At 39.1% G+C, this 26885-nt stretch overlaps 1 protein-coding gene and 1 non-coding gene across 3 annotated transcripts in view; one reads left to right on the plus strand and one right to left on the minus strand.

Moving 5' to 3' along the window:
* The window catches only part of Terb1 (telomere repeat binding bouquet formation protein 1), a 44078-nt gene extending 19200 nt beyond the window's left edge, over nucleotides 1-24878 (minus strand). Inside the window, exons 1-12 of one of the 2 annotated variants that reach the window (XM_051169173.1) lie at nucleotides 24676-24878; nucleotides 17835-17945; nucleotides 17320-17448; nucleotides 16241-16372; nucleotides 14429-14489; nucleotides 14182-14297; nucleotides 13974-14096; nucleotides 7867-8019; nucleotides 6479-6481; nucleotides 5320-5451; nucleotides 4189-4314; nucleotides 1972-2129 (exon numbers count right to left, since the gene is read on the minus strand). In XM_051169173.1, the coding sequence (XP_051025130.1) occupies nucleotides 1972-2129; nucleotides 4189-4314; nucleotides 5320-5451; nucleotides 6479-6481; nucleotides 7867-8019; nucleotides 13974-14096; nucleotides 14182-14297; nucleotides 14429-14489; nucleotides 16241-16372; nucleotides 17320-17448; nucleotides 17835-17945; nucleotides 24676-24706 (1275 nt within the window). In that variant the 5' untranslated portion in view covers nucleotides 24707-24878. The remainder of the gene's footprint in view (nucleotides 1-1971; nucleotides 2130-4188; nucleotides 4315-5319; nucleotides 5452-6478; nucleotides 6482-7866; nucleotides 8020-13973; nucleotides 14097-14181; nucleotides 14298-14428; nucleotides 14490-16240; nucleotides 16373-17319; nucleotides 17449-17834; nucleotides 17946-24675) is intronic. The other variant, XM_051169174.1, reaches the window with a different exon arrangement.
* LOC127209701 (U6 spliceosomal RNA) lies at nucleotides 24788-24892 on the plus strand. Its single transcript, XR_007833213.1, has one exon. It is a non-coding gene; the product is annotated as a U6 spliceosomal RNA (small nuclear RNA).
* The last annotated feature ends 1993 nt before the right edge of the window (nucleotides 24893-26885 follow it).

Consider the following 26885-nt stretch of genomic DNA (forward strand, 5'->3'; position numbering starts at 1 on the left):
CCAATGGCCTCTCACAACACAAGCCTCAGGGGCTTTTCATGACCCCTCATGCCTTCAAAACCAGAACCACCTGGGTGACTCCTACACTGCCAACCTTGGCTGACCCGGAACACAGCTTCTCAGAATATTTCACCTCCAGAGGCTGGTCTCCTCTTAATCATTGTTATTTTCTCAGGCCCAGCTAACTAACATCAATTATCCCAGTAAAGCAAAGGTTTTGCTTCAGTGCTGCTTGCCTCTTGTTAATCACAGCTGACTCTTGAGTCCCAGCTGACCACAGCCACAGAATCATAATCCAAAATAGCAGAGATGCAACAGCCCTAATAGTCTTTGCCTTTCAAAGTTCCCTCTGGAGTTTCACTAGCCAGGCCACCATTCTGCATTGCTCTCAACGTTCTTATCTCCCAAATGACGACATACAACAGACATTTCCCCCAATCAGCACATTTAAAAATAAGCAGGGCTCAGTGCCACACGCCTGTAATCCCAGTGCTTGAAAGGCAGAGGCAGGAGGATCTTCCACTACACACTGAGTTTAAGGTTATATGACATTTGTCTTACATAAATAGCAGCAAACCAACCAACCTGCTCTGTCAGGTGGCATATTCCCATAACCCCAGCACTCAGAAGGCAGAGGCAGAAAAATGGCCCCATGGACTTGGTCTGTGTGTTGCAGGCCAACCAGCATCACAGAGTGAGGCCATGATTCAAACAAACAGGGAAATCTAGAAACAAGGGTCAGGGAACATGGTTGTACAACATTATGAATCCTTAACATCATATAATCGTGCATTAAAAATGATTGAAATGGAGCCAGGCATGGTGTTCATGCCTGTAACTCCAGTACTTGGGAGGCAGATGCAGGAAGACTGCTACAAGGACGGGGCCAGCCTGATCTACTTATCAAGTTCTAGACCAGCAAGGGCTACAAAATAAAGACCTGATCTCAAAAAGTGTAAGAATGAAGTAAAACAATTGTTATACAATTTTATCACAATTTAAAAGAACAAATAATGTGGTTAACTAAAAACCACTGAATTAGGTAACAAGTGAATTCAATGAAAATTACATCTCGAGCTATCGATGGCTCAGTCAATAAAGTGCCTGCCTTTGAAAGCATGAGGGTTTGAATTCAGATCCCTAGAGGCCAGATAAAAATATAGGCATGGTAGTGCACACCTTCAATCCCAGTAATGGTCAGACAAGAGGCAGATTCCTGAACATTTTTAAGCCAGCCATCCTGGTGTATGTGGTGACATTCAACCAGTGTGAAACTGTTTCAAACAAAAGGTGGAAAGAACTTGAGGACAAACACCCAAAGGTGTCCTCCGACTACCACAGGCATACCTACATGTGTGCACCCCTTCCCCAACACTGCGTGTGGAGAGAAGTCCTGAAGTCCTGAGTGAATGTGTATTGTTGACACGGGCACAGCTATGTCAGAGATCTGCCTGCCTCTGCCTCCTGAGTGCTGGGATTAAAGGCACGTGCCACCATAACCTGGTTTACATTAAACATTTAATTAATTAATTAATTAAATATATAAGTGCTCTATCTGCATGTACACCTGCATGCCAGAAGAGGGCATCAGATCACATTTTAGAAGGTTGTGAGCCGCCATGTGGTTGCTGGGAATTGAACTCAGGACCTTTGGGAGAGCAGTCAGTGCTCTAAACTGCTGGAGAGCCAAGCATGGTGGCACACACCTTTCATTCTAGCACTCAGGAGGCAGAGGCAGGCGGATCTCTGAGATTGAGGCCAGCCTGCTCTACAAGGTGAATCCAAGACAGCCAGGGCTATTACACAGAGAAGCCCTGTCTTAAAAAACAAAACAAGACAAAAAGAAAAAGAAAAAAAACTGGAGAAAAACATTTCTACTGACAACCTCAATTGTTTAAAAATATTTGCAGAGTTCTATGTTCTGTGAAATGAAAAAAAAAACAAAAACAAAAAACAAAAAAAGAAACCAACCTTTTCCCCTTCTCTTTCAAATTGTTTTATCCTGCATACAATTCCCTTTGCTGCCTTCCAGTGCTTGTCAGGATTTTCCTTTTCATTCATGTCCTTTAGTTGTTCTGCTTCGTTTTCATGAAAAAAGTTCTCTCCTGGACTTAGAGATAACTTTTCAGCTTTGAAATACAGGTTGGGGGAGGGGAAAATGGACAATGAGTTTATCATTACTAGAAATGTTATTGTCACACTTAAAAGGACAACTACAAATTCCACCTATCCCATCTCTATATACAAGAACTGGTACTGAAAATAAGTGGACAGAATGCATAGCAGACTTAGTCACAAATTAGACTCTACTATTCATAGTTATAAGAAAATAACACATGAAAATATTATTCCAGATACAAGATTACTGGTTTTAACATAGTTTGTTTGGGATACAAAATTAGAGTCAGAGTCAATCACACACTAAGCATATGCTCTGTTACACAGCTACATCTCTAGTCCTGCAGTAGAGTCTTTGGTTTCACCCACTTGACACAAGTTAGAGTCATCTGGGAAGAGGGAACCGCAAATGAGAAAACGTCTCTATATTGCCTGTAGACAAGTCTGAGTCTGTGGGATATTTTCTTGATTAATGATGGATGTAGGAAGGTCCAGATCACTGAAGGAGTTGCCATCCATGGGCAGGGGGTCCTGGGTTGTATACAAAAGCAAGCTGACCAAGCCATGTAAGCAGTATCTCTTCATAATCTCTAACTCAGTTCCTGTCTCCAGGTTCCTGCCTTGAGTTCCTGTACTTACTTCCCTTCATGATGTACTGTAAGGTGTAAGCTGAAATAAACCTTTTCCTCCTGAAGCAAACAAGTAGAAACAGATATGTTTACAACACTGTCTTTCTTTCTTTTTTCTTTTTTTTTTTTTTTTTCTTCGAGACAGGGTTTCTCTGAAGCCTTGGCTGTCCTGAACTCACTCACTTTGTAGATCAGGCTGGCGTTGAACTCATAGTGATCCTCCTGCCTCTGACCCCCTGAGTGCTAGGATTAAAGGTATGCACCACCACCTCCAGCTATAACACTGTCCTTTTAAGAATTTATTATGTCTATAGTTTTTTGTTCACAGAGGAATCTTATAGCTACTACCAGATCTCTGGAGTGCAGCTAGACTGCTCATCAATTATGTGAATACACCAGGCTCCCTCCTAAGCAAGGACCTATGGCTTAGCCTCAGCTATTTGCCATGATTAACTCTAAGATTCATACCTCTATTGAAGAAGTACTTTCTTCCTATGATTTGGGCCTTCTCCCAAAATCTTAACTGCTTTAAATCTGGCTTAGATCACTTTGCTATAGGTTCCTATGTATCCCCAACCCACTCCCTCACAATCTTTATGTCGATTTATAATAATACCTAATCTCTCAATCTTTTATTTATTTATTTATTATGTATACAGTGCTCTGCATGCATGTACACCTGCATGCCAGAAGAGGGCTTCAGATCTCACTATAGATGGTTGTGAGCTACCATGTGGTTGCTAGGAATTGAACTTAGGACCTCTGGAGGAGCAGTCAGTGCTCTTTAACTACTGAACCATCTCCTCAGCCCCAAGTTACTTTCTTTACTTACACTAAACTTATGGACACACAGTTTCCTTATAACTGTGTCCTCAATCCCAATGCCTTGCATGATTCTTAGCATATAACAGAAATTCCACTGTTTAAATAAATGAGCAAATGTACTTTGTGACTTAGAAATAAATCACAAGGCATAAACAAAGTGAATTCTCTCAACTGATGCTGCCTGATGTTCTTTTCCACATAGGCTTGAGTATGTTGAAAATACCCTAACAGTCATTTCCAAGTTATATTTGTTATTTTCAACCCCCCACCCACCCCGCAATAACTTGGAGGCTAAAATAGCTTGGCTCATTAGAGCACGTATAAATTTCTGTTTAGTAACTTAAGTTATTTTCTTTCCTCTGGGATGGGGGTCTCACTATGTAACTCAGGTTGGCCTTGAACTCACAGAGATCTGCCTCTGGGCCTCAAATCAAAGAGGTGTGTCACTATATACCCCACAGCTGATATTTTGGGTTTGTTTGTTTGAGATAAAGTCCTACTCTGTAGCCTTGGCTGGCCTGGAACTCCCTATGTAGACCACACTGGCCTTGAACTCATAACGATCTGCCTGTCTCTGCCTCCTGTTGATATTTTCCTAAATTAATGGTTCACTTACTAATCTTTTTGCAGTTTTGAAGTACATAAGTGGCAGCTTTGTTTAGGTCTTCATTCTTAAATTCAGTTAAGGATTGTATCATCAGTGGAATCCCATTGCTTTTTAAAAGTTCATACTGATTTTCCTCTGTAAAAAATATCAAAAATTAAAATGGCGATTATTTTTTATAAAGTATAAGGTATGAGGTCATGATTCATCACTGTGATAATTATGAACATAGTTCAAACTTTAAAATAAAAAATTGAATTTGAAAAGTATTTTCAGGTGGTAACCTACGTCTCATAAATGACTTCTAAAATGTAGTCACAGTGTACCACACTTCATAAAAGTAAATTAATAGCTCTCATTTGGTTTTTTTAAAAGTGGGGTCTGGAGAGATGACTCAGTGGTTAAAAGCACTTGCTACTCTTTCAGAGGACCCAAGTTAGGTTTCCAACAGCCACATCAAGTGGTTCACAACCACCTGTCACTCTAGGGGATGTAATACCCTCCCTCTTTTGTCTTCTGTGGGTAACCAGAGATACACGTATACATAGACATAAATAAAAACACTCTTAAAGGTTAGGAGAAAGAATGGAGAAACTAATAGAGGAAGCAAAGAATGAGGGAAGAGAATAGAAGAAACACAAAGAGAAGGGAGAAGACTAGGAAAGTGAGAGAAAGGAGGGAGATAATTAGAAGAGAGCAAAGTGGAGACTTGGAAAGAAGGGTTAGTCAGAGGGAGACTGGGATGCAAATAGAGGGTGGAAATGAAACCTTTGAAAGTCTTCACTGATGGTTAGAAGAAGTGACTTGTCAAGGTTTATAGTGAGACAACAGGATTAGATTTGTATAGTGACATGGCAAGGCAACTGAAATGGAAAGCCACAAGAAGGAGCAGAAGTGGTGGCTGTTACAGGTGTACTGGTGAAATGTGACAATGGGCTGGGGCAATGGAAAGAAATATGGAGTGAGAAAGAGGAGTGGACTAACTTCAGTGACTGACTGACTAGACTATGAGAAAGAAAATAAGAAGCTTAAATGACTGAGAGAAAAGCGGGATTTCAAGCCTTTCACCAGTAAGAGGGGAAAGAAGCAAAAGCATGTTTCCATCCCACTGTTTCAATACACACTCAACTAAAGAATACTCACCACAATCCTCTGTGCAGTGACCAATGGCAAGTATGATGCTAAACATTTCTCCTGAATTAAGACTTTGATGAAGCAGTAATGCCAGAAGTGTAGAAACAATGTGGTATTTGGATAACACCACTGCAAAAGTAGCTGTTAGTTTAATACAGGAAAAAATAAGTACAAGTTTAAATTCTCTAAAGTATACATGTACTAAATGTTTTCAGAGATTATTCAGGGAGAATATCATATGCCTATATAATATCTAATATTTATGTCACATAGCATCCAATATACATGTACACATACGTCAATTTAAATAAATACACTATAAGAAGACAATGGCTTATTATAGTCCTCATTAAATACTCTTTTTGAGTATATACAAAACAAGTATATACTTGTTTTGAGACAAGGCTCACTGACCTGGTTCTCTATGTGATCAGGCTGGCCTCAACTCATAGAAATGGCCCCACCTCTGCCTCTCCAGTGGTGAGATTACAGGTGTGTGCCATCATGCCTAGCCCTTTATGCTGTTTGTTAAACTGTTTTCTTCTTAGTTGCTTTGCATGATGCTGTAAATATGAACTAATACTATATTCCTAAAAGCTGAACACACATGCTCTTACCTTATATATCTACTCATATCTACACTGGACAGCAAGGACATTACTAGGTAACCAAATTCTGCTTGACATTGATGCTACTGTTAATGATGCAATGAAGGATCTATAAACCTATGATGAGCTGTGATGAGATTCAAAAAATCTACTATGTTAAGCTATACTTTTCTTCATAAGATATATATTTATTTTATTTGAGATGGGTCTTACACAGCACAGGGTGGCATTAAACTTGTTATTAAGCAGAGGCTAACCCTGAACACTGATTCTCTTGCCTCTATTTCCTAAATGCTGGGTTTATAGGTATGCCCTCCCCTGCATGGCCTTCACTGGGCTTTTAACAGAGTTCATCCAGAGTCTAGTAATACTGATATGAACAAAAAGGTTGTGAATTTCCAAAGGGTTGGTATCATTTAATCTTTTTTACATATACTTGTGTTTGTGTGTGCACTTGTATATGTGCCATGATACACACGCAGAGATCACAGGACAAGTTTATCCAGGAGTCAGTTTTCTGTGCCCACCAGGTTATCAGGCTTGGCAGCAGGCACCTCTACCTGCTGATACATCTCATGGTTCAGGGGACTAGATCTCAACTATTTTTGTCTTATGGACACAGCACACAGCAGGTATTCAGTAACTCCTTATGAAGTAGGCATCTAGGGGCTACTAGAGAGATCTAGAGGCATCTAGAGAGATGCTCAGTGGTTAAGAGAATTTGCTGGGCTTACAGAAGTAGACTCAGGTTCAGTTCCTAGCACTGACATGGTGGCTCATAACCACCTGTATCTCCAGTTCACAATGTCCTCTTGTGGTGTCTATGGACAGTAGGCACACACATGGTACACATACAAACATTAAGGCAAAACACTCATATACATAAAATAAATCTTTAAAAATTCATCCACCTACTTTTTAGATTGCTTGTGAATGTAAAGACGTCCTTATTACAAGGATTTACAGACTGTTTTTCTAAGTGTTTATACCAATGAGAAACAGATGTGTCCTGTTCTGGTTCTGTTGCTCATTCATACCCTGAATATGTCTGACATCACACTTGTCACAAAAAGGCATGTTTTAATTTTTTAAGTTTTATGTATATGTATGTGTCCCTATATAAGTGTATGTTCCATGTGTGCAGGTGCCTGAGGAGGCCAGAAGAATGTGTTCGATCCATGGAGCTGGAGCTACAAGTCACTGTGAGCAGCCCAACTTGGGTGCTGGGAACCAAATTCAGGTCCTCTGAAAAAGTAGCAAAGGCGCTTAACTGCTGAACCACCTCTCTCTAGCTCAAATTTGTTCTCAAAATTTTATAAATTGAGTTTTCCATTTTTGATATCTCAATGTTTTTTATTTGTTATCTAAAACTTATTGAAGTTGCTTTTTTTTTTTAAAGACAAGGTCTCACTGTGTGATCATGGCTGTCCTGGAGCTCAGGAGATCTACTTGCCTCTGCCTGCCAAATGCTGGAACTAAAGGCGTCACCACTACATCTAGCTAAAACAGCTTTTTGAAATAATGATTTAAGAATAATAGGATCAGCTGGGCATGGTGGTTCACGCCTTTAATCCCAGCAGAGGCAGGCAGATCTCTGTGAGTTCAAAGCCAGGCACTCTACAAAGAGAGTCCAAGATAGCAAAGGCTACACAGAGAAACCCTGTCTCAAAAAACAAACAAAAAACAACAAAACAAAAAGAATAATAAGATCTTATTTTGATTTTCTCATTAGATCTAAAGTCAGAAGACTTGGATATGCATCCTTAGGGAAGTGTAACTTCCAGTGGTAAAGTAAGGAATTGGAATAGGTAATTTCTAAGATTCCTTTCCATTTGTAAGAAGCTAGAAATTTTGCCCACAGTAGTATTTAATGTAGCATTTCAACATTCACCATGTTCAGTTCAAACAAAATTCAATTATAGAAAATTGACTAAGCACTTTTACTCACAATTATTAGTAATACATGCATCCAGGGTCCTTGTCACTGCCACTGCAAGCTTAGCACTGGAAAAAGTATTATGTGACTCAGACTGTAGTTGCACAAGAACTTGAGACAAAACATCCAGTCCACCCGCAGACACAAAACAGTTCTGAACATGGGCTGAAGAATAAAGTAGCAAAACTATGAATATCTCAAAAGACAGGTGTATTGTTTCATTCAATTATCCTATATTAAATACGTTTCATTTCAAACACTGAAACTCCCCAAAATTACAGAATTAAAAGTTCAACATTCATCCACTTATGCGCGCACACACACACACACACACACACACACACACACACACACACACACCCTTACATATAAACATAGTAACACTCCCCTTGCACCATACAATTATATGTACAGTAGGATAGTGCTTCGTTTGTGTAGGAAATCTTTCATTTCATTTCTGAAACTGTGCTTCATAATTATTAAACAAATATTTCAGTAGAGCTATAAAGAATATATTTAGTGGGGTAGAGAGTGGAAAAGTAGTCTAGCCATATCATCTTAGTACTGTGGAGGCAGAGGCAGCCCGGGCTTACAACAGGACCCTAACTCAACATGTTAACAATGAAAGGACAGACTCATTCATTTATCTTGCTATTATAATCAGCAAGTGGCCTATTTTCTAAATTCCAACATAACTCATATCTCAGACTGCTTTACTCTACAAATGACAATGTGTCTCATTGTTTCAAAAAACATATGCTTTTTTTTTTTTTAAAGAAACAGGGTTTCTCTATATAGTCCTGGCTGTCCTGAACTTACTATGTAGATCAGGCTGGCCTGGAACTCATAGACATCCTCCTGCCTCTGCCTCCAAAGAGGTGGGATTAAAGGCGTATGCCACCATGGCTGCTAAATATGCCTTTATGTACATCTAATTCTTTTTTAAAAATATACAACACTCAAGCCGGGCATGGTGGCGCATGCCTTTAATCCCAGCACTCGGGAGGCAGAGGCAGGCGGATCGCTGTGAGTTCGAGGCCAGCCTGGTCTACAAAGCGAGTCCATGATGCCCAAGGCTACACAGAGAAACCCTGTCTCGAAAAACCAAAAAAAAAAAAAAAAAAAAAAAAAACAACACTCTGCCTGCACATATACCCCTGCAGTCCAGAAGAGGGCACCAGATCACATTATAAATGGTTGTGAGTCACCATGTGGCTGCTGGGAATTGAACTCAGGACCCCTGGAAGAGCAGACAGTGCTCTTAACCGCTGAGCCATTTCTCCAGCCCCACACCTAATTCTTTTGGTTCTTGGAACACAAAATTTAACATATCATTGAACAAAAATTCAGTGATAGATATATACATATATACAAAATGTATGTTTATATATTTTGTGTGTGTGTGTATAATATATATATATTCTTATTATTTACCCCAGCTGGCTTCACCCTCAAGATTTCCTTGCTGCTGCTTCCCAAGTGATATTATAGGCACGTGTCACCCCCTGAGGCTCTGAAGTCAGTATCTCTACAGTTCCTGTCCTAGAAACAGACTTATGACCAATGGATATGAGGCTACTAGGTAAAATCCTGCCATAAAACTGTTTCCTAGGTTAGTCTAGTTGATGATGTAAAAGCCAAGATGAAGCGGATGGTGGTGGCATGTACCTTTAATCCCAGTACTCGGGGGGCAGAGGCAGGTGGATCTCTCTGTGAGTTCAAGGTCAGCCTGGTCTACAAAGTGAGTCTATGACAGTCAGGGTTCTGTTACACAAAGAAATCCTGTCTCGGAAAAACCAAAAAACAACAATAAAAAATAAAAGCCAAGATGATGCCGGGCACAGGGGCGCAGTCCTTTAATCCCAGCACTCAGGCAGAAGCAGGCGGATCTCTGTGAGTTTGAAGGTAGCATGGTTCACAAAACAAGTCCAGGACAGCCAGGCTACACAGAGATACCTTGTCTCAAAGGAAAAGAAAAAGGTCAAGATGATTAAAAGCAAAAATTAATTTTATATGTAAATAAATAAGAGATATTTACCTATAATAATACGATACCCAGAATTTAACGCTGTTCACTTATTTGGTGCTGGGGATTGAAATGAAAAACGCACACACAGCATCAACACTCTTCCAACTAAGCTACATCTCCAGCCACCTCTCCTTCCCAAAAACATGTATTTTGTGTTTAATTATTTAACTAACTTTTTGGGGGGTCAGGGGGACAGTCTCATGTAGCCCAGGGTGGCACTGAACTCCTTATGTGGCCAAGATTGAACTTCAACTCCTCATTTCCCTGCCTTTATCAATGTTGGAATTAAAGGTTTGTGCCACTTCCTTAGAAAGGAGCTAAAAGTCTTATATTTTTTACTTATAAGGGAATATTTTAAATTTCCATCTGCTTATTTTTATGGGAAGGGTGACCACATGGCATGGAGTACAGATGGAAGTCAGAACAAATAAAAAAAAAAAAAAAAAAAAAAGAAATCTAAAAAAAAGAAAGAAATCTGAAAAGAAAGAAAATGGCCTCCAAAGGCCTATTGGGAGTGACACTACTGGGAGGTGTGGCCTTGTTAGAGAAAGTGTGTCACTGGAGGTGGGCTCTGAGGTTTCAGTGTCATTCTCTCTTCCTGCTGCCTGCCAATTCAAATGTAGAGCTCTCAATTCCCTCTCCAGCACCATGTTTGTCTGCATGCCACCACACTTCCCACCATGACAATAATGAACTAACTCTCTGAATTGTAGGACAGCTGTAGGACAGCTCCAATTAGATGTTTTCTTTTTTAAGAGTTGCTGTGGGGAGCTGGAGAGATGGCTCAGGACTTAAGAGCACTGTCTGCTCTTCCAAAGGTCCTGAGTTCAATTCCCAGCAACCACATGGTGGCTCACATGCCCTCTTCTCACATGCAGGTGCACTCATATACATAAATAATACATCTTTAAAAAAAAAAAAAAGAGTTGCTGTGGTCATGGTATCTCTTTGCAGCAAGAGAAACTTTAACTAAGACAAAGCCTTTTATCACATTAAGTATGTTCCCTTCCTTCTATTTATGGTTTACCAAGACTTGTTATAAAGATGTTACATTATACACAATACTTTCCTCTGACTATTAAGATTATCATATAGTTCTTGGTTCTTTAATATTAAACCAATCTTGCACTCCTATGACAGAGGCCACTTGGTCATAATATATGATCCTTTTCCATATGGTCAAATTTTAAAAAATGTTTTTGAATTAAGACTGGCAGGGAATTCACTACACAGATCATGACACAAACTGGTGGCATCATCCTGACTTGATTTTTTAAAGTTTTGTTCTAAATCTTTACATTTAAGGCTGACTATAACTCAGAGTTGATTAGAATGTTTGCCTATCATATACAAAGCAGTGGGTTCAACTCCTAGCAGCACATAAGCCAAGCATGATGTAATTTCAGCATTTGGGAGGAAAAGGCAGCAAGTTCAGGAATTCAAGGCTATCCTTGACTATAAAGAGAAGCTGAATCTAACCTGGATTATATGAGGCTCTGTCTTCTATAAACACATAATATTTTTATATCTATGTTCATAATAGATATTTAATTATAATTTTGTTGCAATGCCTTCTTTTGGCTTGGGTATAATGCTAGCCTTACAGAATGTTTTCAGAAGTGTTTCTTCCACTTATATTTCTAGGAATAATTTATGTAGAATTTTTTGGGGGTATTTTTATCCTTGCATCATTGGTAGAATCACCAGTAAAATTATCAGGCTCTGAAATTCTCCTGTGTTTATAAAGCTTTAATTTACAAATCTTATTTCTTTGATACAAAACTGTGGAGACAGGTGTGATGGCACATACCTGTAATCTCAGCATTTTGGAGGTGGAAGAGAAAGAGCCAGTTCAAAGCCAGCCTGAGCTACACAAAACCCTGAAGAAATGGCTCATTGGCTAAGACCACCCTCTCCTCTTGAAGGTGAGGACCTTTGTTCAGTTTCATGCACTCACACGGCAGCTCACAACTGCCTATAACTCCAATTGCAAAAGCATTTACACCCTCTTCTGCTCTCCAAAGGCACTGCACACATAAACGGTCTGGCTTTGAAGCCTCATACTCATAAAACAAAACAAAATTCTTCAAAAACGAAGCCCAGAGAGATGGCTCAGCAGTTAAGAGCACTGCCTGCTCTTCCAGAGGACCTAAGTTCAATTCTTAGAAACCACATGGTGGTTCACAGTCATCTATAATGTGATCTGATGTCCTCTTCTGTCATGCAGGCATACATGCAGATAGAGTACTCATACATAAAATAAATAAATCTTAAAAAAAAAAAAAAAAGATGGAATCTCAGAATCCTTTAAAAAGCTGGGGGCGTTGGCACATGCCTGTAATCCCAGAACTCAGGGAGGCAGAGGCAGGCGGATCTGTGAGTTTGAGCCCAGCCTGGTCTACAAAGTGAATTCCAGACAGCCAAGGCTACACAGAGAAAGTGTGTCTCAAATACAGAACAAAACAAAAAACAAAGCAAACAAAAAAACCTAGGGAACAACATCTAGCATGATGCTACTTCCCATGGCAATTTATGTCTTTTGAAGAGGGGTAGGCTGGGGAAATTGAAGATAGAGCATCACACTATAGCCCAGTCTGGCCAGAAGCTCACTACATATGTAACTCAGGCTAGCCCTGCACTTTCAGCAATCCTTATCTCTCAGCTTTCCACAACCTCCAGAAATCTGAGTCTTTAATAATCACATATTTTGTTATCAGTCATCTTTTCAAGATTTTTTGCTCATTAATTTTTAAAAATTGTATTTATGCTCTGACCAGGGAAACAGTGCGTTGCTCAGCCATCAGCAGCAAAGATTCCTCCTGTGGTAGATGAGAACAAATACAGAGATCTGCAGCCAGACATTATACAGAAAGTGAAAGACCTTGGATACTCAGCCATAAATGAGATGATTTTACCAAATTCCTCCCTCTCAGAGCTCAGGGAACTCCTAGGAAGAGGAAGTGGAAAAAGTAATAAGAGCCAGAGGGGACAGACAACAACGCTCTCTAAATTAACACAAACAAAGCTCACATGAACTCATGGAAACTGAGGCAACATGTACAGGGCCTGCACAGGTCTGTGCCAAGTCCTCTGCCCATGTGTTAAGGCTTACAGTTTAGCATTTTTATGGGATTCCTGAGTATGCAAACGAATAGGTCTCTGGTTGTTGTGCCTTCTCTTGGGCTCTTTTCCTTCTGTTTGTCTTGCCCAACTCCGATGTGATAGTTTTTAAAGTTTTCTCATAATTTTTGTTATGTTTTACATTTTTCAAAGAATAAATATTACTTAAACATAAAAATTATATTTATTATTAAGGATTTATGTGTGTGTATATGTTTTGTGTGTAAACGCATGCATGCACAAGCACTGTAGAGGTCAGAGTACAACTTTGTAGAATCAGTTCTCTCCTTACACCTTTATGTAGGTTCTGAGAATCAAACTCAGATCATCAGACTTGCATTATATTGAATGGCAAGTGCCTTTCAGACTGAGCTGTCTTATTGGTCCCATGACTTTCATTTTTAATTCAATTGCATTTTGGGCAGAGTGTACACCCTGAGGGGTTTTAGTTTTGTTATTTCAATGTTCTGTTTCATAAAAGTATTTAGGAAGGTTGGGGGAAACTATATTGCAGCATGCAGATGTAAGGGCACATACTTACATTTTCAGCAGTTGGATGGTGGGGAAGGAGGAGCGTAAGGTTGAGGTCATCTGTATAGAGATCTCTAAGCTGGTTTGGGCTCCAGGAGACCATTCTTCAACCCTACCTCCCAAGAAACAACCATGCTGCTGCCACCATCTTTCCAATATCCTCCCAATAACATCTACATCCAAGATTTCTTATCTTTATAAGTCTAGCCAAGCACTTAAGGCAGAGGCAGGTCAGTATCTGTTTGAGGCCAGCCTGGTCTACATAGTGAGTTCTAGGCCTGCCAGGGCTGAAGAGATCCTGTCACAAACAAAACACTCTAAATAGATCCAAAATGGTGCAAATTAGGAGAATCAAACTCATGAAATGAATTCAATAGTTTTTTGTTATGTTTTGAAATACCTTTCTTAATATGCAACTTAGAAAATAATGAATACTTACTATTATTTGCAAGAGTAAGTCCAATAAATGAACATATAGGGCGAATGATTTCCGGTTTCATGCAATTCATTAGCCATTCATTAGCATATGGAAAAAGTGAACAACAAAGTATTTGATTCTCATCTGAAAGGAGGAATGTCAACCATGTTTTAATCTGATTTGTCACCATTTTTTTTTATATTTGTATTTAAATAGTTGAAATAATTACCATTTTGAGGATTGTTGACACATACACACAGAGTACTGCACACCGAAGACCACAACAGATAATTCTGGAAAACATTATTATCTGACAAATTCAACTCATAATTGGAAAGAACTGTCCTATTGAGTTAAAAACAAAATATTATAAATAATAAGTAATAAAATATATAAATAAAATATAAATAAGTAATAAATTATTATAAATCACTAGTGTCCTAAACAATAAATAATAAAACATTTTATTTACTTACCTGAACAACTGTGACAGAACTTCAATACAACCTGTTTCTCTCACAAGAGTTTGTCCATTCCCTTAAAAAATAGCCACATATTACATAAATATGACCTTTATTTAAAAATAATGTTATAGAATTAAGACATTTAAATGCTATTTTAATTAGATTTTAAGGTACTTTAAAGTATTACAAAGTATACAGAACTACAGCAGGAAAAAAACCTATAATCAAGGGGCTGGAAAGATGGCTCAGCAGTTAAAAGCACTTTCTATTCTTCCAGAGGACCTGGGAGCAATGCCAGCACCCACATGGTAGCTTACAACCATCTATAACTCCAGTTCCCTCTTATGGCCTCTGTAGGTACCAGGCATACATATAGTGCACATACATATATGTAGGCAAAACATTCATACACATAAAATTTTAAATTCTTTTAAAAATTCTGTATCCAGTTTAATTGTGGAAAATATAGGATGCTTAGTAATTTACAGCATTCATTTTTCTCTAAAAAATCACAAAATGTTTATTTTAAGTTATAGTTCTGTTACAATATGAAAATGATCTCCAAAGCAGAAAAAATACAAATATTTTTCAAATTTTCCAAAGTAGCAAAAAACAAACAAAAAGAACAACCTACAAGTAATTCAAGTACCTAACAACTTGGAGAATTCAATGGAGCAAGTTTCTAAATATAAATGAAGAGGTCGGGGAGACGACTCAGCCAGTAAAGCAAAAGGACTTGAATCTGATCTCCAGCACTCATGTGAAAAGTAAAGAAAAAGTGAGGCACAGCAGCTTATGTCTGATCCCTGAGGCTTGCTGGGCAGTCAATCTGATCAAACTGGAAAGCTCTAGATTCAGAAGTGCCCGTCCCCAAAACAAAACAAAAACAAAACAAACAAATAAAAACACACATGTGAAAACTGATTGAGGAAGGTAGGTACCTCCAGCTTCAACACCAAGCACACACATGCATATATACATACATACACATGCATACATACATACATACACATGCACATATACATACATACACATGCATATATACACACATACACATGCATATATACACACATACACATGCATATATACATACATACACATGCATATATACATACATACACATGCATATATACACACATACACATGCATATATACATACATACACATGCATATATACATACATACACATGCATATATACATACATACACATGCATACATACATACATACATACATACATACATACACATGCATACGCATACATACATACACATGCATACATACATACATACACATGCATACATACATACATACACATGCATACATACATACATACACATGCATACATACATACATACACATGCAAAGACCTAATAAGTATACACGAACACTTTATATTATATTATCAACTTTTCAATAAACTTAAAATTATTCCAAAATAAAAACCATTGAGGACTAACAGTAAATCTTGTAACAAAATGACCAATTCAGTAAAAAGTTGACCAATCCACTGAATACTTCTTAAGTAGTACAAATCACTATTTGTTAAAATTAACAAATATCAAGTGATTAAATGTACACTATTCCTTCCTTAGAAATAGTATCGTTCACATGTTAATAATATAAAAAGTTACTAATATATTTGGAAAGCAGAAGCAGGTGGATCTAAGTGAGTTCAAGGCCTGCCTCCTCTACATAGTGAAGTGTCTCAAAAATGGGGGGAGGGGAAGCACACTAATATAAAAACAACTAGAATAAAAGTATTAATGACTATTTCAAAAACATATTAAAATGTTTTTTAGCATTCATAAGAGACTGTACTTACTATTATTTGAAACCAGAACCAATAGAACATAGACAGACATTCTTTTCAATTTTGTGTTTGAATCATCATTAGATAAGAGCAAGATTAAATCTTGAAATAATTCTGAAGTACACAAAGTTTGCTGACAGTAAACTGAAACATAAAATGCAATTTTCATTTTAATATTTAGTACAAATCATTTTAAAAATATATTGGACAAAACACAAAGTTGCCAAACTGAGGATGCTTCTTAGCTAGATATCACTTAACTGACATACATTAGAGACAATAAAATCTATGAAAAATTGATATGTGCTTAACAGACTAAATCAGCAATATTAAAAAACTATTTTAAAGTACATTTATTTATTTACTTGTGTGTGTCTGTGTCCACCCACATGTGCAGACATGCCAGAGTACTCTTATGGATGGGGGAGCAACTTAAGGGAGCTGGTTCTCCCTCTCCATCGCATGAGTTCCAGGCATCAAACTCAGGGCTGCAGGCTTGTTGGCATCTTTACCTTCTGAGACAGCCAGCCAGTGCCAAACCAGCAACATCTTAATCAAAATGACTTGGCCTAAGCTCCAGAGCAAACATTAAAATACTCTAGAATTGCCAATAAAGTCCTAACCAAATAAAAAAAAAAAAAAAAAGAAAGAAAGTCGGACCAAACAGAAGTGAAAAGTGAGGCCAAGTGAAATTAGTAAAAAAACAAAGCAAGAAAAAAAATCAGATATCTGCTTTGGAAAACAAAGAGACAAGCAATATTTATAATATTTCTTAAGACTTTAGAGGTGCAAAAGTCTTTTCAAAGCTCAATAAAAAACCTAGGAATGGTGCATTATGAAAACTTATGAAGCAAAACAAGAGAATTGTGCATTCAAGGCCAGACTGTGCTACATAGTAACCCTGACTCATAAACAATCCCCCCAAACCCCAGAAAACCAACAACAACAAAACCCAAAAACCTCCACAGGAAACAAAAATAAGTCTGAAAAATGAGAGTCAAGCCAGGTGTGGTGACATTCATCTTTAAATAAAGAGAAAAAAACTAAAGACTTATTTAAAATAATTTTAAGCACATAAAAATATATTTTACCATTTTCTTCTGCAATAGATCCTAATGTGTATAAGGCTGCTTCTTTTACCATGCTATGCTCACTTGACTTTGCAAGATTTTTTACAAACATCAAACCACCAATTTCCCGGAAATAAATACTTGCTTCACCTGTAAGATTTGCAAATAAAACAAGAAATTATATTTACTTTGTTTATTCTGTTATGAATAAAAGAATCAAGTGAATAATATAACACATAGACTGAGTAGATGAGAAACAACCATGCATATTGACATATTAATTAAAACTGGAATCTGAGTGGAGGGTTGGGCGTGGCACAGGCATGGAATCCAGTGCTAGTGAGGCTGTCAGGGGGATCAAGAGTTTGAGACCAGCCTGGGCTACTTGACAAAATAAGATGAAGGAAAGAGAGAGGGAGCGGCAAGAACAGACAGAGAGAAAATGGAGAGAAGGAGGGAGGGAAAGAGAAGGAGGAAGAGAAAGGAAAAGAAAAAAATTAGCATCATGCATAAAGCTAATTATCATTATGTCTTACCGTCTTGTTGACAAACTGAATGAATAGTGACCAGAACTTCTCTTTGCGACAAAGGGTCACCCATATGATACTTCAGACATTCCAATAATAACTTCAGGTCAGTCTTCATTTCTACGGGAGAAAGATTTATTATTTTAAACACAAAGTTTTCTTTCAAAGACCAATTGTTCAAATTCTAGTCCATAATTACACACCTTTGAAATGCTGCTTTTTTAAATAATAAGCAATATATCTTAAATAAACTGGATGAAAATACAATTTAGAATTTATAGGATGCTACTGAAGCAGTATGTATGAGGGAATTTATAGTAGTAAATACCTATGTTAAAAAAGAAAATGGCTTTCAAATCAATGACCTTAGCTTCCATCTTAAGAAACTAGAAAACGAGCAAACTTAGCCCAAAGCAAGCAAGGAAGAAAAAAAAAAAACAAAAAACAAAAAACAAAAAACAAAACTATGAAGACAAAACCTGAAGTCAGTGGAACATAAAAATGGAAGAGAGCAAGACCAGAGAGACGCTCAATGGTGAAGAGCACTGGCTGCCCACCAGAGGATCTGGGTTTATTTCCTAGCATCCATACAATAGTTCAGAACCGTCTGTACCTCTAGTCCATGGTTCTGACTGCACTCAGGCATCAGGCATGCACAAATATACATGCAAGCAAAACACCTATACACATAAAAATAAATCTAAACATTAAAAAACAGCCAGGCACAGTGACTGCACAGCTGTAATCCCAGCACTTGTGGAGGCAGAGGTAGGAGGACTGCTGTGAGTTCAAGACCAGCCTGGTCTACTAAGTGAGTCCAGGACAGCCAAGGCTACAAAGAGAAACCCTGTCTTGAAAAAACAAAAACAGAAAAATTAAAAAGAGAAAGTTCTTTAAAAAGATTGATAAAACTGATAATTCTCTAGCCAGACTAATTTGGATAAATGGGTACAAACACAAATTACCAATATCAGACGAGAGAAGAGCCAGGTATGATGACTCACACCTATAATACCTGCATTTAGAAGGCTGATCCAGATTAAAGGGCTACATAGTAAGTTGCAGGCCAGCCTAAGCTATATAGAGACATTATAAATAAATAACCACTACAGATTCTGAAGACAGCATTATGCACAATTTCATACAGAGTTAATGACTTAGATGAAAATTCTTTCAAGATGTAAATCATCTAAACTCATCCAAGAACAAATTATCTACATAATACTAAATTTATGAAATAAGCTAAAATCATAGTTAACAAAGCTTCCTATAATGAAAACTCCAGGTCAGGTGATTTCATTTGACAACTCCACCAAACATTTAAAGAATAAATAGTTCTAAAAGGTTATTTCTCCATTAAAAAACAAAGAAAACAATAATAAAAAAATAAACACCTCTCACTATACTCTACTCTGATCTTGAGCTTAAGGCCTTCCTACCTAGCCCTCTTCACTAAGCGGGCACACCACTATGCCTAGCCTCCCAACTTACTTTCAGGTTGGCATTACCCTTGTGTCAAAAACCAAAGCCATTAGAAAGAATAGAAAACTACAGACTAACACCCTTCATGTACATACATTTAAAAATCTAGTCAAGTATTTTAGTAAGTTGAATCCAACAATATATTAACAATACATCATGAACAAGTTGGTTTATCCAAGGAATACAGGGACAGGGCAGATTTCATATTTGAAAGAAAATCAGTCAATATAACATCAAACTAAAATCAAATCCTCTTTTACTATATAAATTAAATAATATATAGCTGTTGGATATATATTTGTTGTTGTTGTTTGATTTTTCTGAGACAGGGTTTTCCCATGTACTCTTGGATATTCTGGACTCACTTTGTGACCAGGATGGCCTCAAACTCAGAGATCAACCTGCCTCTACCTCCCTGAGTGCTGAGATTACAGGTGTGTATCACGCATCTAGCTACAACATTAAAAAAAATTATTTTTTGAGACAGAGTTTCTCTGTGTAGACCAGGCTGGCCTAGAACTCAGAGATTCCACCTGCTTTTGTCTCCTGAGTGCTAGATTAAAGGCATGTGCCACATTACCTGGCTTGTTTTTTAAGGTTTTTATTTCTTTTATTTTTGTTTTAGAAGTACTTTATTGCATTTATTTATTTGGAGGCACATGAGGAGGTGAGAGAATAATATGTAGAAATCACTTTTCTTCTACCATGTGGTCCTGGAGGTCAAATTCAGGTTGTCCGACTTGGCAGCAGTGTCTTTGCCAGCTGAGCCAGCTCACCGTCTTTGCCATCAGTCTTGGGTTAACATTTACAAGGGGGTAAACTTAAAAATAAAGACTATATCTTTATCACAGATATAGTGATAAAGACTATATCACAAGACTATACATCTTAGGTTTAATAGATAGATAAGGTAAAATATTTAGATTAAGTCTTCAAAAACCTCAGAGACTTACAGAATATGGCATTTAAAGAAGTTTTATTAGTTTGAGGGTTCTTTGAAAATGAGACAGGTCGACTCCTGGCAACACCCAGCCTGCCTCAAAGAAAGTAATGAGCATCAAGGAACCTACATATGGAGATGGCTTCAGATGTGGCAAACTTGCCCCCGGGCAAAAAATGTCCTTATTGTCTGCCACAGACAGAATTCTGCCTGAAATGGGCAAACTTAGATGCAGGTGGAGTTGACGGCCTAACTCTGCCTAGACAGGGTAAGCAAGTCCTCAATAGTCTCTGCTTCACAAACATGTCTGTCAGGTAAAGTGGCCCAGAAGGCTGAAGATGATGCTCCAACGTGTTAAAGAGTTTCGAGTGACTATTCAGGTAGCAAAGTGTCTCTGTCATTTTTTTCTTTTTTTCATTTTGGAAGCTGCTAACCTGCACTTCCTATTTACTCAGCTAATTAATTTTATTCCTTCTCAAGTCTCTGATGGGCTTGAAGACAGCAAAACATAATAACATAACAATTATTTGGTGGTTCTTGTGCATATATATATTGTATATTGGTGTAATGATATAAATGCATAGGTAAAGGGTTTTTTTAAAAATTAGACTAAAAGGGGGAATTGTGGAAGAATGCTGAATGAATGTATCAACTATCAATAAAGCACTGTTTAGCCAATCAGCTGGGCAGAAGGACAGGAAATGGAAGGCGGGACTTCCTGGAGGAGAGGAGAAAAGTTGGATGGTTGGAGAGAGGAAGGTTTTGAAAGGTTGGAGGAAGGTGGGAACTTGACGCGGACCGGGTCAGGGTTAGGGTTAGGGGTCATAGTGGCAAGTGCTTTAAATATATGTGTGTTATAAGGTTTAAAGTAGTTTGTTTAGTTTACGAGTAGATTAGAATCAGTTCAAACTCTGCCCGGCAAAGTGCTGGCAGCTTTAAAGTATGTTTCAGTCTCCCTGTGTCAGTTATTTGCTTTGTAGGCCAAACGGATACAAAATACTGTAACAGCACATGCTACAAAAATTTGAAATACACTGATCTTTAGTCTTCTGTTTATTAAGAATCAGGCAGCAATCTGTTTCAGTGAACATTTCTGTGATGTAATTTGTTGGGAACAATGCATGGCACAAAGGTGATTGTTGAGTTGACTTTGGGCAACAGCCAACATTTATTCATGATTATGGTATACGCTGACATTGTATGGATGTCAATGTCATATCAACAATATGACAAAGAAAATTGCAAACAAGGCGTGGTGCTTTTCAGTCCTGGCACAATGCAGGATGGACTCCTCCATTCCCTTTAGCACTTGCTTCTCAGACTCTAACACTTCTTATCACACTCTTTCCCTTCTTAGCCAAAGCACCCTCTTACATATACAATTATCACATTTCATATCCATTTACCTTTTGGGGGATGAATAAACTAGTTCCTTCAAATCCTGAAGATAAAAGCAAATAAAAACTAAAGTGCACACAATACCAAAAGCCAAGCAATAAAAGAAAATGTGACTGAATAGACTTAAATTTTTAAATTTTTGTTTGTTTGTTTGAGATAGGGCCTCACTAGGTAGCTCTGACTGTCCTGGATCTCACTATGTAGACCAGGCTGGACTCGAACTTGCAGAGATCTGCCTACCTCTGTTTTCCAAGTGTTGGGATTAAAGGTATGCACCACAATGCCTGGCTTAAAAAGTAAAACTTTTAAATTTCAAGATACTAAGCAGAAGCTGGGGGTGGTGCAAGCCTGAAATCCCAGCACTCTGGGAGGAAGAGGAAGGCAGAGCACTGTGAGTTCGAGGCCAGACGGGTGTACAAAGTGAGTCCAGGACAGCCAGGGTGACAGAGAAACCCTGGGGGAGGGGGCAGATACTATGTAAAATGCAAAAGCAGCTCAACCTAGAAGGAAATAGTTAAAATTTTTTATCGATCCTCTATGAATTTTACATCATGCACCCCAAGAAGGAAATATTTTCAAACCAGCTATTCAGTTTTGTGTTCATCCCCTTGGCAGCTTACAGCTGTCTGTAACTATAGGTTCAGGGGATCTGATGCAGCCTTCCAACCCCTTCGGGCACTACGTATGCAAGTGGTTCAAATACACATGCAAGCAAAATACCCACCGTATTCATAACAATTTTAAAAATTAGCGTATGGGGGTTGTGGGGGTCAGGGGACAACCTGTGGGAGTTGTCTCTCTCCTTCTCCTATACAGATCCTGGAGAGCAAACTCCTGTCCGGTTTAATGATCTTTATCCACTGAGCCACCCCACCAACCTCCACATGTCTTTAATCCGCTTTTTACTTAAGACATGGTCTCAATATGGCCCAGGTGGTCCCAAGCTTGCTGTGTAGTTGAGGATGACTTTGAACTCTTGTTCCTTCTGCTTCCACCTCGTCATTCCTAGTTTCCCTCAAACCTGTACTTGGGCATGGCTCTCCCTGTAGCAGCAGGGTCTCCAGCACACCTCCAGGCATGCTCACTGTCTTTGCATCCCTATATAGCACTCCAGTTTGTTCTTCTTAGCCCTCTTTAAAGCTTCTTGAAGCCTGGTATGGTTGCGCATGTCTTTAATCTCAGCACTTAAAAGGCAAGCAGACCTCTGAGTTCGAGGCCATCATGGTCTACAGAGCTGAGTTCCAGGACAGCCAGGGCTACACAGAGGAACTCAGTCTTGAAAACAAAACAAAAAACTGAGGACAAAAAAATTTAAAAAACTAAACAAACTTCCTGAACTCTGGTGAGGCCTCTTTACCCCTTTGTAATCAGTCAGTCAGTTAGGGAACAGATTCACTATGTGATAGGTAATGTGCGGTCTGAGAGTCAATATTACCAGTTAAAACTGCAATAAAAGAACCTGGTTTCGCCTGGGCAGGCTATTAACTAAAGTGGCAAATCAATGCAATGAAGCCATTGTACCTGGTGAACTTACTGTTATTAATAAGTTCTGGGGATTTAGAAATAGTTCAGTTAAGTACAGTGCTTGCCTAATGCAAACAAAGCTCCATTTTTTAACCTCCAGCAGCACCAGGAGTCATTGTAAATGCCTAGGATCCCAGCACTGGGAGCAGGAAGATCAGGGTTAAGGTCATTCTGTGCCACATAGTGAGCTTGAGGCCAGCCTAGACTACCTGAAAGCCTGACTCAAAATAAAAAACTAATTTTGACATTATAGACAGACACATATTCATCTATATTCTGACAGCACCCTCACAACAATAAGCCACCATGTCTGGGGACTATTGTTTTTCTATATTCTGCCAACAAGTCTACAATCATATGTTTTTTTTTTACACAATTATATTATTTTAAATAGAGTCTCACTATGTAGTCCTGGATAGCCTAGAAATATTGTAAACTAGTTTGCCTTGTACTCAGAGATCTTCCTGTCTCTACCTCTTGAGTGCTGGGATTAAAGGTGTGAGCCACCATGCCTGGCTCATGTGGCACTCTAAGTATCAGCACAACTTTGCCATGTGTGCTTCCTGATGTCAGGAACTGTATGATGGCCACAAAGCAGGTGTTCAGTATCTACGCTGTGGTATATTATTTTCTGTCAAGTTGATACATACCATCTTGTAAGGAAGCTCATTACAGGATGGTGGTGCCTATCTTTAATCCCAGCACTAGGAAGGCAAAGGCAGGAGGACTTCTGTGAGTTCAAAGCCAGCCTAGTCTACATAGTGAGTTCCAGGTCAGGCAAAATTATACAGAGCGACCCTATCTCCAAAAAACAAAATCAAAACAGAACAAAAAATACTCTGGACAAAGCTCCTTAAAAGTTAGGAAGTAAACAACTTAGAAGCTTTGGGAAGTCCCTGAAATTAACCTGATGTGCTGGGCCCCGCCCTCCCCATATATAAAGGGTAAGGACTGCTGAGAAACACTCTCAGACCAAAAGAATTGCTTGGAAGAGGCTTAGCCCAATTAAACTGCCTGGAAGGGACAGAGACCAACTGAGCTACCTGAAAGAGATACTTTCCAATCTATTAAGCTGTCTACACGTTGGATGGGTGTTCCCCTTTCCCAGCTTTCATGAGCTGTCACATGTGCTGCTGTTAGGCTTTTGACGATACAGCTGCCTTTGAGTCGTTTCTGCTTCTGTAAGTAACTCTTCACTCAGATGCCTTGTAAGTAACGCCAGTAAACTCTCTGGCTTACCAAGCTGGATTTGGTAGTATCCTTACTTTGTTCTATTGGCAAGTTGCCATCTGGGGTAAGATGTTTGCTCATGTCCCCTCAGAAATATTGTCATGTAGCATATGCAAATTGATGAATGATTTTTTTTCATTTTCTAGATGCTGATGTGTATATGTATGTGTGTGTGTGTATATATATAAACACACACACACACACAAATATACCCAGAATTATACACCCATAATATACATAAAACTAATGCAAGTGCATGATTCATGGATTTCTCACCTTGTATTTTCTTTGTATTCTCAGTCTCCATGTTTGTCTTTTTTCCTTATATTTCATCTATAAAATAGGGCATTTTTAGTTAGATCAGCTTCTAAGAAATATTCTGGGAAGTATGCTTGTTTCAGAAGCACATATACTAAAACTGGAATGGTACAGAGAAAACTAGCACAGCTCCTTCACAAGGATGAGACAAATTAATGAAGCAGTCCACGTTGGTGGCACATGCCTTTAATCCCAGCACTCAGGAGGCTGAGGCAGGTGGATCACTGTGAGTTCAAGGCCAGCTTAGTCTACAAAGTGAGTCTAGGACAGCCAAGGCTGCACAGAGAAACCCTGTCTTGAAAACCCAAAAAGAAAAAAGGAAAAAGAAAAATTTAAAGAACAAGCTGGACACAGTGGCGCCTGTAATCCCAGCACTCAGGAGGCAGAAGCAAGAGGATCTCTGTGAGTTTGAGGCCAGCCTGGTCTACATAGTGAGTCCAGGAAAGTTATGGCTACAAGAGAAACCCTGTCTCAAAAACAGAAATTAAAGAACGAAATACTGTGGGCCCGATGGCGCACGTTTGTAATCTTCAGCAGGAAAAGGAGCGGCAGAAGGACCTTGAGTTTGAAGCCCCAGGCCAGGCAGGAACTTCGGGAAAATTGAGAGCAGGAAGATGGGGAGAGGGAGAGAAGAGAAAAGAAAATACTACCTCTAAACAAACAAACAATCCTCACAAACACAGGAAGATTCCCTAGGACTCACACAGTAGGCAAAATAATTACATTATTTATACAGTTGTAATTTTTTTTTTCAAGGTAGGGTTTCTCTGTGTAATAGCCCTGGGTGTCCTGGACTCATTTGTAGACCAGGCTGGCCTCAAACTGGGGTTAAAAGTACATGCCTCTGCACCCGGCTCAGTTGTAATTTTCAAAAGGTTCAACAATTATAAAATTATACTTAAAATTAAAAATAGCTCATTTCGCCAGGCATAGTGGTACAAGGCATTACTCTCAGCACTCAGGAGGCAGAGGCAGCAGATCACTGTTGAGTTCGAGGCCAGTGTGGTTGACAAAGTGAGTCCAGGACAGCCAGGATTACACAGAGTAAGCTTATTTCCCAAGTCAAAAGTATGTATCAAATAAAGCAATTATGGAATGTTTTCGGTAATTTTGTGGATACAAATTATCACCAATAATGAGATTGAAAAAAAATTTTTTTACTGCGTTTTCATAGGGAAAAAGTCAGTCCTTATTCAATTTACTCTCCAAAACAACAAGGTCAAGTGAAAACTTTACCAGAAAAACTAGAAGAGAAAATAAATAAGAAAACTAGTTGATTATTGTTCTCCGCTCCTCTCTGGTCCTAGGGATGGAACTTAAGGTAGAACCCATCATTATGCGATATGCCTACCCCCTGGATTTTGCTACTCTAAAAATGTTCATATCAAAAGCTTTGTGGAAAAAAAAAAATCTATGTATCCCTCATGACAGAAAGAATATCTTCCTGGGTGGGTCTGGCAGAGCTGAAAATCCTAGCATTAACTGCCACCTTTAAAGCTGTCCGTTTTGGAATCCTATAATGTGGAAAGCAGCCTCTACTGGGAGCAAAAGGGCAAATATATAACTTGCACCATCCGCTTTCTGCTATAATACTTTATAAAGAGGCGGTGAAATAAGTCACTCAGGTCCCAAGAGATACTGAGGGTAACAGGAAACAGTTGCTCTGCAGGATGGATAAGAAGCGGGGGCGCAACCCTCCACCGATAAGCCCGGGTTCACAGAGAGTTAAGGCTCCCTCGCTCTGGCCCAAGGCCTGGCTCACCTAAAAAGTCCCAAGGCTGCTTGTCTCCTCCACAGCTCTCCTCCGGCCACCACGCACTGCCCCCGGGCCAGGCTTCTCGGGAGCAATCCCCCGGTGGCTTCCCAAGGCTCGCGGGGCAGTTGATGTTGGGCACGTGGTCCGGTCCTTGTTCGTTCTCACAAACGAAATCCCCCGCGAACCCGCCGCTTTCCCAACACCACAATCACCTGAAGCAGCGTGGCCCAATACGGCCCCCACTAATCAGGGTATGGCCACCCTTCCCCCCACCAGGTTGTCCTTGCCCTCAGCTCAATCCATGCCCTCAGATGAGCCAGTTTACCGGGGCCACGCCAGCACCAGAGCTCTGCGGCAGCAGCCCGCCTGCCCAGGAGGACAGCAGGCAAGGTTGAGCTGAGCTGCAGCAAGA

The sequence above is a fragment of the Acomys russatus genome, chromosome 26, assembly GCF_903995435.1.
Source record: "Acomys russatus chromosome 26, mAcoRus1.1, whole genome shotgun sequence".
Lineage (NCBI taxonomy): Eukaryota > Metazoa > Chordata > Mammalia > Rodentia > Muridae > Acomys > Acomys russatus.